General features: G+C 44.1%; 1 protein-coding gene across 1 annotated transcript in view; it reads left to right on the forward strand.

The window, feature by feature from the left end:
• The first annotated feature begins 236 nt into the window (after positions 1-236).
• Positions 237-15,066, forward strand: part of GMPS (guanine monophosphate synthase) — a 68,579-nt gene continuing 53,749 nt past the window's right edge. The window contains exons 1-2 of the mRNA XM_024192688.3: positions 237-417; positions 10,346-10,524. Of these exons, the coding sequence (XP_024048456.1) occupies positions 391-417; positions 10,346-10,524 (206 nt within the window). The 5' untranslated portion in view covers positions 237-390. The remainder of the gene's footprint in view (positions 418-10,345; positions 10,525-15,066) is intronic.

Raw genomic sequence — 15,066 nt, forward strand, 5'->3', positions numbered from 1 at the left:
AGGCTGGGAGCCGCGCTGTGCCCTGCCACAGGCCGCTCGCGGACAGCCCGTCGTTCCGCTAAACCTAAACCAGCCGTTAACGTCCCCACCCGGAGCCGAGCCGCTGGCGCCGTTGGGCCGAACGAGGGACTCCGCGCTCCTCCCCTTCAGTCCCCCCGCCGCAGGAGCGGAACCGGCTGCCTCGCCTGCCCCTCCGGAGGCAGCAGGAGGAGGGAGCGGGGCGGCGCCGGGCCCGGCTCCTCCCAGTGGCGGGAGAGGGGGAGCGGAGGCGCACACGGGCAGGATTAGCTCATCTCGGCGGCGGCGGCTCCTCGGCAGCCTCCCCCTGCTCCGGGCGCCCTCTCCTCGTCCCCGGCCGTGCGGCGCGGCGGCCCGTCCCCAGCCGGCTCCATGGCTGTGTGCAATGGAGACGCCAAGGTCAGTGCCGCGGCGGGAGCCCCGGAGCGAGCGAGCGCGCTGCCCACTTCCCCCGGCAGCCCGGGCCGCGCGGCCGCTCGCCCCAGGACACTCCCCGCGCCGGGCCTGCCAGCCTCCTCCCGGGCGCTTTGTGCGCTCGGTTGGTGGGAGCCGGGACCCCGCGCCCAGGCCCTTCCTCGGGTAGGGTTCCCTCCTTCCTCTCTCCCGCCCAGGATCGCCCGCGGCGAGACCGCCCCCTGCGCGCGGAGCTCGCTGCCGCCCTGATGTGAGTCCCCGGCCGGACTCCCTGCAGCGGGAGGAAGCGCCGCCCGGGGCACATGTTACAGGCAGCGGGGGAGGGGGCATCGTGCCTGGCGCTCGCAACCTCAGCGCAGGCAGCGGCACCGCTGGGGGAAAGGAGGCAGCGGAGGGGACATTTGGCTGTGGCCTCCCTGTGCAGCGCCCATGTGCTCCCCCGGCCGGGGCTTTGCATTATCCCTACTGCCGCTTGCCCCTCACAGATGCCCCATGAGGGCGGTGGTAAAGGGGAGACGGAGAAACACTGGCGCCCCCGCTGTGTTAGCTGCAGGTTGGGGGCAGCCGCGCAAGTGGCCAGCCGTTGAGCCTTTCCCCTGTCCAGCCCAGGGATTTGGGGTGAGAACAGTAAAGGTGCCAGCTGCACACCCACACACCGCCTGAGTGTGGTGGAGTCTGGGTGCCCCACTCAGTGGATGGGGGGGGAACAGCACACTTTCCCCGTATTGCTGGCTTGAGGCATGGGTCCCCATTGCTGCGTAGGGCATGGCACCCAAGAGTCCTGGTGTTTTCCTTTCTCCATCCTTCCACGGGGAAAAGAGCACAGGTTTCCCCATCTCCAACCTTCCCACTATTTGTTTCCTCAATAGCTTTGTACAAGTGATAATCCCATAGTGGGGACAAAATAGTCTTTTCTCAGTTTTCTGAGCCAAAAGCTGCTGTTCCCTTTGCACAGCAAGTAGACTGAATAATACTCCTCCCAGATCCTGGGGGAAGGGTACCCCTTGCTCTCCCAGTTTTTGTAGGTGGTGCCCAATCTGAATTTGCAGTGAAGTTATGCTTTAGTCAGGCACGGGTTGTTGGATTTGGGGCAGGGGTATCTATGGTGGTTGCAGTTTAATGGCATGTGGGAGGCCAGATTAAATGCTTGGATCCTTCTGGCCTTTAACTCTACGAATTTATGAAATAAAGCAGAAAACGTTGAATATAGTGGATGGTATGTGATCCATGGGGCTTAATGGGGAGGGGAAGTGTCTGGTATTTCATAGCCCATGATCTTTATGAAGGAATTGGGAATTAATTATCAGATCTTATGAGCCCCCTGTACAGTACTGCCGCAAACCTCTGCATGTAAAGAGCTGCATGTGCCTGGCTCCTCTGCTGTTTCTATTACTCATAGGCCTTGAGGATGTATAGGGCAGGAGATTCACAATGACTTCATTATAGCTCAGTTCCAATTCAGAGGAGCTTTACTTCAATTTACCTTTTTTTATTTTTAACTAGCTTATTTTTAAACTCCTTCAACTAGCTTACTAGTTTCCCCTAAGTGTTTTAGAGCTATCACAAGCACTATATAAATAAAGTTCCCTTATTTCTTCTTTTTGATCCTTTAATTTTATTTTGTCTTAACTAGAAAACAAGACAGTTCTGTTAATAATATCTTTTATTTATATAGTGACTTTTATCCTGAAGAATCCCATAATGCTTTACAAATTTTGGTCCCAGTCCTGCAACCAGATCCATGTGAGAGATGGCCCTGTTGAGTTCTTTGGAGATCAGGGCTTATGTATTTGCAGTAATGGGGTGGGAGTGTGAGTCTCATGATTGGAATGCCTTTTCTAATGATTCAGGACCACACTTTGGCAATAAATAATGTTCAGCTTAGCGTACTACAGACAGTAATTCATGAACTCAAGTAATGTACGTAAGAGAGCTTAAGTCAAAATGCATTTTACTTGGTTTTAACTCTACCGATGGATTCACATTTATATAGTTAAGTTTTATGGGTATAACTATATTTGTTAGGGTGTGAGTTTTCTGCTGACACCAAGGTACTTTATACTGGGATATCTTATTTTAGTTGCCAAACCAGAATAAGCTATGGTATAACTTTGTCCATACTAGGTTTGAGTATTTTTGCCACTTTATACCAGTGTAGAAAAAGCAGCAAAAGTTTCTGCTGTAGACAACCCCAAAGGGCATTGCCGCGCTCCACTCCCAAGCACATTCCTCTATTCCCCGCTAGGGATCACACCCCAGTTTTTTGGCAAAACTGGGCATTTGTCCAGTTTGCTCTTGCTGGCTGATGATCATTTGGCAAGAGCAAATGGGACAAATGCCCAGTTTTGCCAAAGAGATTGGGACGGCCGGGACAGGGCTTTAAAAAGGGACTGTCCCAGCCAAAACGGGGCATCTGGTCACCCTATGCAAGGCCCACCTTTTAACTCTTGTTTATGAGGAAATGACTATAGCATAGGATTAGGTAATGGTGGCCTGGGTCTGGGGAGGTAAGTGTGGGGTTGATTAATTTGTTGTATTAATGTTGTTGCTGGGTTATTTGATTTGATCTGGGGTAATTGACAGGTCTGTTTCGTTTATGTATATTTTAAAAAGATTTTAAATGGTGACAAAAACATTGGATAGGTGCTCTTCTATTGTACTTTGTAAAAATCCAAATACATTTTTTATAGCTTTCTTAACCAAAATAAAGCCTACACTAGCTTGAAAAGATCATCCAAAACTCAGTTTTGGCTTGTTTAAGCCCCTGATTTCAATGGGAGCTGTGGGTGTTAGCACCTGTGATTAGTCAGGCAACTTATTTATGCACCTGAATACAAATTCAAGTGCTAAAGTTAGGCATTCAAGTATGAATTCTTTGGTCTGAGCTACTCAGAAAACCAGATTTGCTGCTGAGTACTGCACAAACTTAAAACTGGGTTAATAGAAGTCTTGCAATATACTGTGTATGTATAAAATGTCTCTGCAACGTTACACACTTTTAACACTGTGTTGGGGTGTTTGTGTGTGTGCGTATATATATTTATGGTTTTAGAACAGTATTCAGAAATTAAGAGAAATTGATGAGTAAGACATTTGTAATTGATCTGTATATATATTTATGTACTTAAGTAGCAATTCATGTTTTCTGCAAGGCTCGTTTAATTAATATTGTGGTCAATTTTTAAAAATGTAATAGAACAAAGAATGTTTCAGGACTGCCAAGAGAGAGTTAATATAAGGCAGTTTGGATAGAGGGATCACACTTCACAGGGCTGTAACTGGTGATAACGTAACTTCAATATATTGATTTTGAATTTCAACTTTTGAATGTCTTAGGATTCAGAATTCTTAGATTTTTGTCTGTGAAACTGCCAGCAAATTCAAGTCATAAGATGACTATTTTGTAGTAGTGCAATGGGCTTATTTGGCTGATAGTCACAGATAACTGGACATTTTTCACATATGACATGGTATTTAATGTGAACTCTTGTGACTTAAATTAGTTGAATAGAAATATTTAATGTCCCAAGAGAGATGAAAAGGCCTTGCTGTATTTTTGCTCTGTACTACCTCTTCACCCTCCCCATGCTTTTCTGGTCTGAGTACAAGTTACAACGCTTTCTGTTGTTTTATTAACTAAAGCTTCCTTTATCCAATTTGTATTTGAGAGCTCTTATTTTTTAGCCAAGCTGTAAATCAATGAATAAGATTTTGTCCTAACTTAAACACACATGCAGGCCCATAGCTGTTATGGTGCCATATTTAGCGTTAATATGTGAGTTAGACTAACTTAGATTTGCACCCCATTAGACCCAACGTACAGTTGCTTAATGAATTCAGAATTACCTGTCAAAGGCCTAAAGCTGCTTTTCTATTTTTTGCCTATATATTAAATGGAAATACTACAGGAACATATTTAAGAATGTAGGTTTTAAAGAGACATTAGTAAGGGCATAAGAGGAAAATGGGATAGCTCAGTGGTTTGAGCATTGGCCTGTTAAACCCAGGGTTGTGAGTTCAATCCTTGAGGGGGCCACTTAGGGATCTGGGGCAAAATCAGTATTTGGGCCTGCTAGTGAAGGCAGGGGGGTGGACTCAATGACCTTTCAAGGTCCCTTCCAGTTCTATGAGATAGGTATATCTCCATATATTATTATTATCCCAACACATGGGAAAAATAGGAAGTATGGTAAGAGACCACTGGCTTAATCAGGAGATCTTCAATAACCTGAAACTCAAAAGAGGGTCCTGTGGCACCTTTGAGACTCTTTCCTGGAAGAATTCCACCATGATTTCAACAGCTTCCACCCCACCATCAACCTCAGCCTGGACCAATCTACACGGGAGGTCCACTTCCTAGACACCACTGTACAAATAAGCGATGGCCACATTAACACCACCCTATACCGAAAACCCACCGACCGCTATGCCTACCTTCATGCCTCCAGCTTCCACCCCGGTCACACCACACGATCCATCATCTACAGCCAAGCACTGAGGTACAATCGCATCTGCTCCAACCCCTCAGACAGAGACCAACACCTACAAGATCTTCACCAAGCATTCTCAAAACTACGATACCCACACAAGGAAATAAAGAAACAAATCAACAGAGCCAGACGTATACCCAGAAGCCTCCTGCTACAAGACAGGCCCAGAAGAGAAACCAACAGAACTCCACTGGCCATCACCTACAGTCCTCAGCTTAAACCTCTCCAACGCATCATCAGTGATCTACAACCCATCCTGGACAATGATCCCTCACTTTCACAGACCTTGGGAGGCAGGCCAGTCCTCGCCCACAGACAACCTGCCAACCTTAAGCATATTCTCACCAGCAACCATGCACCGCACCATAACAACTCTAACTCAGGAACCAACCCATGCAACAAACCTCGATGCCAACTCTGCCCACATATCTACACCAGCAACACCATCACAGGACCTAACCAGATCAGCTACAACATCACCGGCTCATTCACCTGCACGTCCACCAATGTTATATATGCCATCATATGCCAGCAATGCCCCTCTGCTATGTACATTGGCCAAACTGGACAGTCACTACGCAAGAGGATAAATGGACACAAGTCAGATATCAGGAATGGCAATATACAAAAACCTGTAGGAGAACACTTCAACCTCCCTGGCCACACAATAGCAGATGTAAAGGTAGCCATCTTACAGCAAAAAAACTTCAGGACCAGACTCCAAAGAGAAACTGCTGAGCTCCAGTTCATTTGCAAATTTGACACCATCAGATCAGGATTAAACAAAGACTGTGAATGGCTATCCAACTACAGAAGCAGTTTCTCCTCCCTTGGTGTTCACACCTCAACTGCTAGCAGAGCACCTCACCCTCCCTGATTGAACTAACCTCGTTATCTCCACACTGATTTATACCTGCCTCTGGAGATTTCCATTACTTGCATCTGAAGAAGTGAGGTTCTTACCCACGAAAGCTTATGCTCCCAATACTTCTGTTAGTCTCAAAGGTGCCACAGGACCCTCTGCTTTTTACAGATTCAGACTAACACGGCTACCCCTCTGATACTGAAACTCAAAAAGAGTCATACAAAAAGTGGAAAATAAGTCACATGACAAAGGATGAATATAAAAAAAACAACAGAAGCATGTAGGGACAGAATTGAAAAGGCCAAGGCAAAAAATGGGATTAAACTAGCTAGGAACATATAGAGTAACAAGAAAACATTTTATAAATACATTCAAAGTAAGAGGAACACCAAGGACAGGGTAGGCCCATTATTCAATGAGGAGGGAAAGACAATAACAGAAAACGCAGCAATGGCCAGTGTTAAAATGCCTTTTTTGTTTCCATTTTCACAAAAAAAGTTAGCAGTGATTGGATGACTAACATAGTGAACATCAGTGTAAATGGTGCAGGATCTAAGGCTAAAATAGGGAAAGAACAAATTAAGAATTACTTAGTCAAGTTAGATGTCTTCAAGTCAGCAGGGCCTGATAAATACATCCTAGAATATTTAAGGAACTGGCTGAAGAGATCTCGAAGCCATTAGCAATTATCTTTGAGAACTCATGGAGTGTAGGAGAGATCTGTCTTCTTGTAGCAACAGCTGTTGTCTTCAACACTTTCTCTTGCACTCTATGTTGGTGTATGAACTCTTAATAATCTACTTCTCTTGTAATTTGTGTGTCCTGTCAAAAGAAGTTAAAATAGTACTGGTGTTTAAATTGAGGATTTAGGAGGGTAATGGTCATAGTTGGCCCAATCTGACCTTATTCTGAATTTGGTAGTTATTGTTAAAGGATTAATTAAATGTGGGGCCACCCGCTCTTACCAATTAGCTCTTCATTGACCTCAGAAATAAGAGTTGATTCTCTGATTCTTTTAAAAGACTACAGTAGCATTTTTCAAGAGTGGCCATATTAGACTTTTTCTTTCTACCTCATTACTGCTAGATTATTAATGAGCTAACACAAAGAATAGGGGAATGTTTTCAAAAACCCCCAAATAAACCCTACTTTTTCATTAATCAGTTTAACAAACCCACAGTTTTAAGTTATAAACACAATAAAGAAAGGAAATTCTGGTGTGTGTGTGTGTGTGTGTGTGTGTGTGTGTATTTGTGTGTGTGTATATTTGTGTGTGTATGTGTAGTGGACCCTCGTTCTCCCTCTTGGAGGGAGGCCACTTTGTTCAGGTTGCCTTTGGGCTTGTCTGGCCAAGGCACGAAGCTGCAGAACAGTCTAGGGCCCTTGTCTCCACCCGAGGTGGAGCAAGGCCCCCCAGGTCCTCTAGTTCCCAGCCCCACAATAGGGCTGGGCACCAGTCAGTCATGGCCAGGCTTTAGCCTGGGCTTGAGGAGGCTCAAGCTGCCAGCAGTTAAACACCAGCTACAAGGGGGTTGGCTTCGGCCAGAGCGGGGCTGTGGCTGCCAGCAAGGCTATCACAGTCTATGTAGCTGGTTTGGGCCTGGGCTTGAGGAGGCTCAGGCTGCCAGCAAACAAACAGTCAGTCTCAAGGCTGGCTTTAGCCTGGGCAGGGCTCAGGCAGCCAGCAAGGCAACAGTCTATAAGGGAGCTGGTGAGAGAGGCTCCTTCCTCAGAGTGGGAGCTTCCCTGCAGAGTGTAGGGAGTCAGCCACCCCCGGGTGGAGTAGCAGGGGGACGCAGGTTCACCCTACTCCATCGCATCCCAGCCCAGGGTCTTGGCAGAGGCAGGATTGGCTGCCCCTGCGTCGGCGGGGATCCAGCCACAACACGCCGTCTGAGCCACACCTGACTCCGCACCCGGCTGCTCCATGGCTGCCCCTGGGCCACTTCCTGCCTCCCCGGGGTTTGGTACCTCTCACTTCCAGGGCTCGTCAGGCTCCTTGGGGTACACTGCAGCCGGTAGTCTGGGCCACTCCTTGTCGGGGTCTCCCACTTCTGTGGCTATCAGACAGCCAGGGGTAGGTTCTCCTCCTGAGTACGGCAGGAGCATCCTTCTCTTCAGGGGATTCCACCCCAACAGGGCTGCAGGGCCTTCCTCTTATACTTCTGGCCCTGCCCTGGCACTTCTGGCGAGGGGGGTGGAGCAGGCTAGGCTCCGCCCACCAAGGGGAGTGTAGTGGACCCTTGCTCTCCCTCTTGGAGGGAGGCCACTCGGCCTCACTACAGTATGTACACACAATGTAACTTTAGTTATCTGGCCCAAGACTAAGAAACCATCTTACTAACTGCTTCTTATCAGAGATGCAGTTACCACTTTAATTCCACTGGTGTTCTTATTAATGAGAGAAATTAAGTGACAGACTCCAACCTTGAAACAGGCTATAGAAAGTCTTAGCTTTTTTCTTTTCCTTACTCTCTTTACAGGGGGATTTAAGCAACCACCAGCAAAGTTTACAGCTCTAGATTCTTGAGCCATGGTCACCTTACAACCTTCCCGTGCATCTTCCGCTCTTAACTAATTCAGGGCTAGTTAGACTACAAGTAAAAGATGCTTCAGTGTTTATCTCAATTGTCTTTGGAATGTTGTGTTGCCATAGAAGTTGAAGAACATTCTTGCTTCACTGTAGCAATACAAGGAAAATACGGTAGATAGAATCTTCACTCATGGGGAATCCATCCCAAGTGGGACGTGAAGGAGAGGAACTTTTGATACCCAAAGTGGGAGCACTGTCTGTAGAGCTGAAGGGCAGACTCCCTTATTTGGAGGCTGCTGATGTCTGAAAGAGGACATAGTATTAATACCTTCTCTGTGTTTGGTCCCTTTCGTCTCTCTGAGGTTTGTTGCAGGCCATTGAAACAAAGTAACTTAGCTCCCTTGCTCTTGACAAGCCACTTCTGCTTAATTATCAGTAAAAGTTATATCAGTAATAAATACATAGTATTGGTAATACATGTTTGATATACAGAGCAGCCAACCATTATAAGGGAAAGGTCACTGCACTGCAGTTAAATAATCCTGGATTGCAGTGGTCCCAATACGCAAAGTACAGTAGAACCTCGGAGTTACAAACACCTTGGGAATGGCGGTTGTTCATAAGGCTGAAATGTTCGTAACTATAAACAAAACTTTATGGTGGTTCTTTCAAAAGTTTACAGCTGAACATTGACTTAGTACAGCTTTGAAATTTTATTATGCAGAAGAAAAATGCTGCTTTTAACCATCTTAATTTAAATGAAACAAGCACAGAAACACTTTCCTTACCTTGTCAAATCTTTTTAAAACTTTCCCTTTATTTTTCTTTTAGTAGTTTAAGTTTAACACAACACAATACTGTACTGTACAGTATTTGCTTTTTTTGGTCTCTGCTGCCTGAGGTGTTTGTTGACTGGCCAATTCGTAACTCTGGTGTTCGTAAGTCTGAGCTTCTACTGTATTTTTCTCCTAGAATGACTCTGCAGCTACTATTTATGTAATTGGTTCATCTTATAATTACTTTACAATTGTATGGCACTTACATGAAAACATAAAATGTTAAGGAGGGTTGCTGTCTGAATGTCTGCCTGAATAATACACTGAAAGGCTTCAGTTCTTCTTTCTCCCAATCTAAAATCAACAAGGAACAGGTTTCTTAAGCTACATGTAATTAAAATGTAAAAAAACAAAAACAAAAGAAAAAACCTACCCCTGAAACAAAACTGTTTGGAAAGTTGCGTCAAAATGGCAACTTTGGAATTGTGACTTCTGGCAAGCTTAGTAGATAGATCAGACTGAATAAGCATAGAATGTGAACTACACTTTTCACCTTCTATAGGTGGTCACTTCTAGTCAGAGTTGAGAATACATAATGGGATGGTATGGGAAAACTTGTATTGCCACTGACTTTGAGGTATCCTTTCAGTCTCTAGGGCTGTCAGTTCAGTACCTCTTTAATAGGGCTCAATTCATGCACTTTTAAAATGACCATATTCTGTTTTAGGCTTTTTATGAAACACTATTTTTATGTTCTCTGAAATTCCACTGCTCCAAAAGCTGGAATGATGGTATTGGTGGGTGGGTCATGTGCACCACTTTTATAAGTGGAAAGATGTGGTAGAAGTATTCTTTCTTCCCCAGGGTTTGGCCTGGTGAGTGAGCAGATGTGGGTGGGGAGAAAATGGCTGCACCCTATATTAATCATTGATAAAATTGTCATCCATGCAAATGGCACACATGGGTTGCCATGTGGTGTTAAGGTTGCCTATATCCTGCTATTTCATGTATTTCTGTATATAGTCTATAATAAGGCTTTTTCATTAACATGTTTTTCCTTTTTAATACAATTTAAATGTTACACTTTACATCTTAAAGAATTCCTTTAAAGAACTTTCCACACCCGGGGACTGAATTTATGCCCTTAATAATTAACTTTCCAATCAGTGTTCTTTTTGAAGAGACTTGCTTTGATTTGTTGTCCTGACTAACTGTTTTGATAAAGTGCTTATGTCAATAATGTTTGCAGCTGGAGAATGCTGGAGATCTCCAGGATGGCCAATATCACTATGAGGGGGCAGTGGTAATACTCGATGCTGGAGCTCAGTATGGAAAAGTCATAGATCGTCGAGTACGAGAATTGTTTGTCCAATCTGAGATCTTTCCTTTGGAGACTCCAGCCTTTGCAATCAAGGAGCAAGGATTCCGGTAGGCTCTTTTTTTTTTTTTTTTAATTTAAATGCAAAGGAATCTGTGGATCTCAGCAACAAAATTAGTTTATTCACTGTGGTGATAATACTGCTTATGTTATCTTTAATTTAACAGGAACACGAGTTTCATTGGGGAAAACTAGCGCAAGGACTTGCCTAGTGCTTTCATATACTACATATTCTGACATTTGGTTTAATTTTGTTAAAAAAATATTGATTTCCTAAGGTAATTTTCTGTTGTTATGTAAGTCTTTTGAGGGGGTAACTTTTTTATATGTAAAATATTTGTGATAAGTCTAATATTAACCTTTGGATAGCCATTCAACAGGAAAATACATTTGGCTTTTTTAAGTAATACTTGTGATAGTAAATAAGAAATCTTGCATCATTCCTTTTACAGAAAATTACATAACACTTAAATATTTGTAGTTTCATCAAAGAATTATATAAATTGGAAATGGTATGCTAATCATGCCAGACTCTTTCTGGGAGGCGAGTAAAATATTATCTGATAGTGCTTATTTAAATTTTTTTTTGCCAATTTGCTTAATGCTTTACACATTTGTTTTAGCTTTTTAAAAAAGAGCTTACAGATGTATGTCCCTTTCTCTTAAGGAAAAAATTGCTGTCCCCGTCTTACAGATTTATACAAATCACTTGAGTATCTAGTATTGTGGTACCATAATGCCAGTCCAGTAAAAATCCCAAGGATGCAGCACACACACATCACACTACTGTACTGGAAGTAGCACACAACAGAAATTGCTTCGTTGAATTGCTTTTCTCTAGCCAATGATTGTTGTTGCTCTAGTAGAATGCCAGTATAACTTAATGAGTCTGTAAAAATCTGAATTCACTACATTTCTTTAGAAAACACAGATGGCATACTATAGTAGACATAACTGCACTATTGCATATCTAATATAGAAGATACACCCTGTGTACTCAACTCTTTCCCTTTTAGAATTGCAGCTGGAAAATACTTGTAACTGCAGTATCTTGTTTTAAGACCCCTCAATCAAATCTTTGAAAAGTGGACACCTATTAAAGTCTATTTTAAAAAACTTTTTATTCATTAAATTAACTTAAAGAAAATGTTATATTGTTTCCAGTGTGGTATCTTAAAACTGACTATCTAGGGTCTCAGTCCAGCATTGAACTGTGTGAGCAGCCCATGGGGTGCACAGGTATTGTGTTCCTTATCTTAAAGAAAGAGGATCTCCTTCCAACACACAACCTGAAGTCTCTTCAGAACCTCTGATATGAGATACAATAGTTGTGTTGTCAGCTACCAGGTTTGTGGCACTGCAAATAATTACTTTTTAAAACTTGGCCAAACACTTTCATTCAAAGGGTCACTGTTCCAAAGCTGAGGAAGATCTACAATGATGTCAGGGTTATTGGTTGTTTTGGGTAACTGGTAACAGGATACAAAGCTTTCTACCTCTACAGACATTCATTGAAATCTGGATCATGTTAGCAATGATTGAAAGTAGTCACTTGAGGCTTTCTAATGATATTTGTTAACTTAGTTGGTGGTTTCACTCTAGTTCCTAGATGACCGAGTGTCAATTGTGGTAGAAATAATCTGGCTTCCATGCTGACATTCTCTGGACTGAATGGTCATAGAAGTTGTGCTGTGCTCACCTCTAAAATTGGTCCCCTGTTGCAGAGGAGAGATATACTTGTTTGTGACTCTAAGTCGGGGGCAGAAGCATGTCTCAGTGCTGTTGCTTAAATTGTAATTATTCTGTGGCTAGGACATCTTAAAAGAGAGAAGAGCAAAACTTGCAAATTTGATCTTCAAGATGACAATGGATTTGTCTACCTTGCAAGATACTGGATGGGATTTTCAAAATTGCCTAAGTGAGTTTAGCACATAACTTGCGTAGACACGTTTTAAAAAAAAATCTCACACATCCACTATTAACCACAAGATGTCCACTCTCCAGCAGTGGAAAACTCAGTTGTGGGAACAGTTGGTCTATAGGGATGTAAGTAAGCTTGCTTCACTGTTCTTTGAATTCCCAGATGGGCAAATCATAGAAAGATGCTGGAGCAGTCTTTGGGCTTGTCTACACAGGAAGTTATACCATTATAGGTATATGGCAATAGCTCCCTGTATGGACACTTTTATTTTGGTATAAGCAACACAAGCTAAACCAGAAAAAGGCATTCTTATATTGGAGTAAAGGCATGTCTACACTTCCAACTTTGGCTGATGCAAGTTACATTGGCATAAAGCTGCTGCAGTTAGTATATTGCTTGTGCACGTGAATACTTGGCTCTTTGCATCAGTGCTGCATGTGCTCACCATGAGTGCTTGTGTTGATGCACAATGCAGTGCGCCCTGGGTAGGATCCCAGACGCTGTCTTTTGGGAAGGATTGGGAATGCATGGTGGGGCAGAAACAAGTCACGTGGGCTGACTGGGAGCAAAGGGTCCACTTCCCAGCATGCAACTTTCTCTATCCCATAATGCTATCTATATCCCATAATTTTTGCACCTTTTAAAAAAAATCCCATGAACCTCTGCAGGACTTGTCGGCCACCATCTCTGACAGATGCACGGAGCCTGCATAGCTCTGCGCTGTTGTCATAAGCATTGCAAGCACAGGATGCAAGATCCTCCGGTATTTGCAGAGCCTCAAAAATAACTGAATCAGTGGGGAACATGATGGTTTTGTGGAGGACAAATTGCTGCGGGACATAGTGAGAACTAATTCAAGGTTGTTGGTGGCGTTCACAGAGCAGCTGCAGATGGTGGAGTGCTGCATCTGGGCCTGAGAAACGAGCAGTGACTGGTGGGATCACACCGTAATACATGCTTGGGATGATGAGCAGTGGCTGCAGAATTTTGGGATGTGTAAGCCACATTCCTGGATATGTGTGCTGAGCTCAAGTCAGTCCTCAAGCACAGGAACACCAGAATGAGAACTGCACTGTCAGTGGAAAAGCAAGTGTCGATTGCACTGTGGAAGGCTGCAAACCTGGATTGCTACCAGTTAGTGAGAAATCATTTTGGAGTTGGAAAATCCATTGTGAGGGGTGTTGTCATGCAAGTAGGCAGGACCAGTAATAATCTCCTGCTATGCAAGACTGTGACTCTCTGCAATGTGTAGGGCATAATGGATGGATTTGCAGCAGTGGGGCAGTAAATAGCGTACATATCCCTATTGTGGCACCAGACCACCTTGCCACTGAGTACATCAACAGAAAGGGCTACTTTTCTATGGTTATGTAAGCGTTGGTGGATCGCTGGGGACGCTTCACCAATATCAGTGTTGGCTGGTCAGGGTAGGTGCTTGGCTCTCTCATCTTTAAGAACATAGGACTGTTGAGAAATCTGTAAGCAGGGACTTTCTTTCCTGACTGGCATATTACCATTGGCAATGTTGAAATGCCAAAAGTGATCCTGGAGGACCCAGCCTACCCCTTGTTCGCTGGCTCATGACACCATACACCGACCACCTCAACAGCACCAAGGAGAGATTCAGCTACCAGTTCAGCAGGGGGAAAATGATGGTTGAATGTGCTTTTGGTAGATTGATGGGATTTCTGGCAACTTTACTCGCCAGATTGGATATTGGGGCGGGGGGGAACATCCCAGTGGTTATAGCTGCCTGCTGTGTCCTGCATAATATCTGTGAAGCAAAGGAGGAAAAGATGCCACTGGGATAGAGGGCGGAGGTAGAGCAGCATCTGCTGAGTTTGAACAACCAGATGCAAGGGCTATTAGAAGAGCTCAACATGGAGCTATACAGCTCACAGACGCTTTGAAAGAGCTAACAGTGAGCCACAATAGTGCTCTACCAGGACCTGCTGTTTTGGGTCCTGTTAGGAATTGTGTGGTGCTTGGTGTACATCTATGAATCTAACACTGACAGTGCACCTATTAATTTTGTGGTGCTTGCTATTCATTTATTATTATTACGTTGTGCTTTTTTTCATTGATCCTATGAGTTGCATCACATTGTACAATAATAAGTAAGGGCATGCTTTCAGTACTGCTAGGCACTCTGCAGCATATGTTTGGAACTAATAAAGATGAATTGTTTTCCAAACAACAGCATTTTATTGAGTAATGAAAACACTGCAAAAAAATTCTGTGCAAGTTAAAAGCAAACACATTAAAAACTTAATACATTTTTGGAAGAGAGTTTAAGAAGGGGAAAGAACATTCATGTCCATTTTATCTACGCATAGCGCAGCTGTGGCTCTCTCAGGTCAGCAGAAGTGAAGCTGTAGTTGTTCTTAATGTCCACTGGTGAGGCGTGGTAGGGGAAGGGATGCAGCCTCTGATGTCTTGTGGAATGTTGAGTGGGATGTAGGGAAGTTCTCCATGGAGTTCTCCATGGACTACAAGAAGAGGTGAGCCCAGGATTGTTGAACCTGTAGGCCCACAAGGGTCTGTAGCATGTGTGTTTCCTGCCGGGTGCATCTCTCTCTCCTTTTTCTGCCGGGACTCTTGGGCCTTTCTCCTGTTCACTCTTTCCTTCTCCAGGCTGTGTGAAATGTTCACACTCCAGGCCCTCACTGCT

Source organism: Terrapene carolina, unplaced genomic scaffold, assembly GCF_002925995.2.
Source record: "Terrapene carolina triunguis isolate 2854851 unplaced genomic scaffold, T_m_triunguis-2.0 Scaffold88, whole genome shotgun sequence".
In the NCBI taxonomy this organism is placed as follows: Eukaryota; Metazoa; Chordata; order Testudines; family Emydidae; genus Terrapene; species Terrapene triunguis.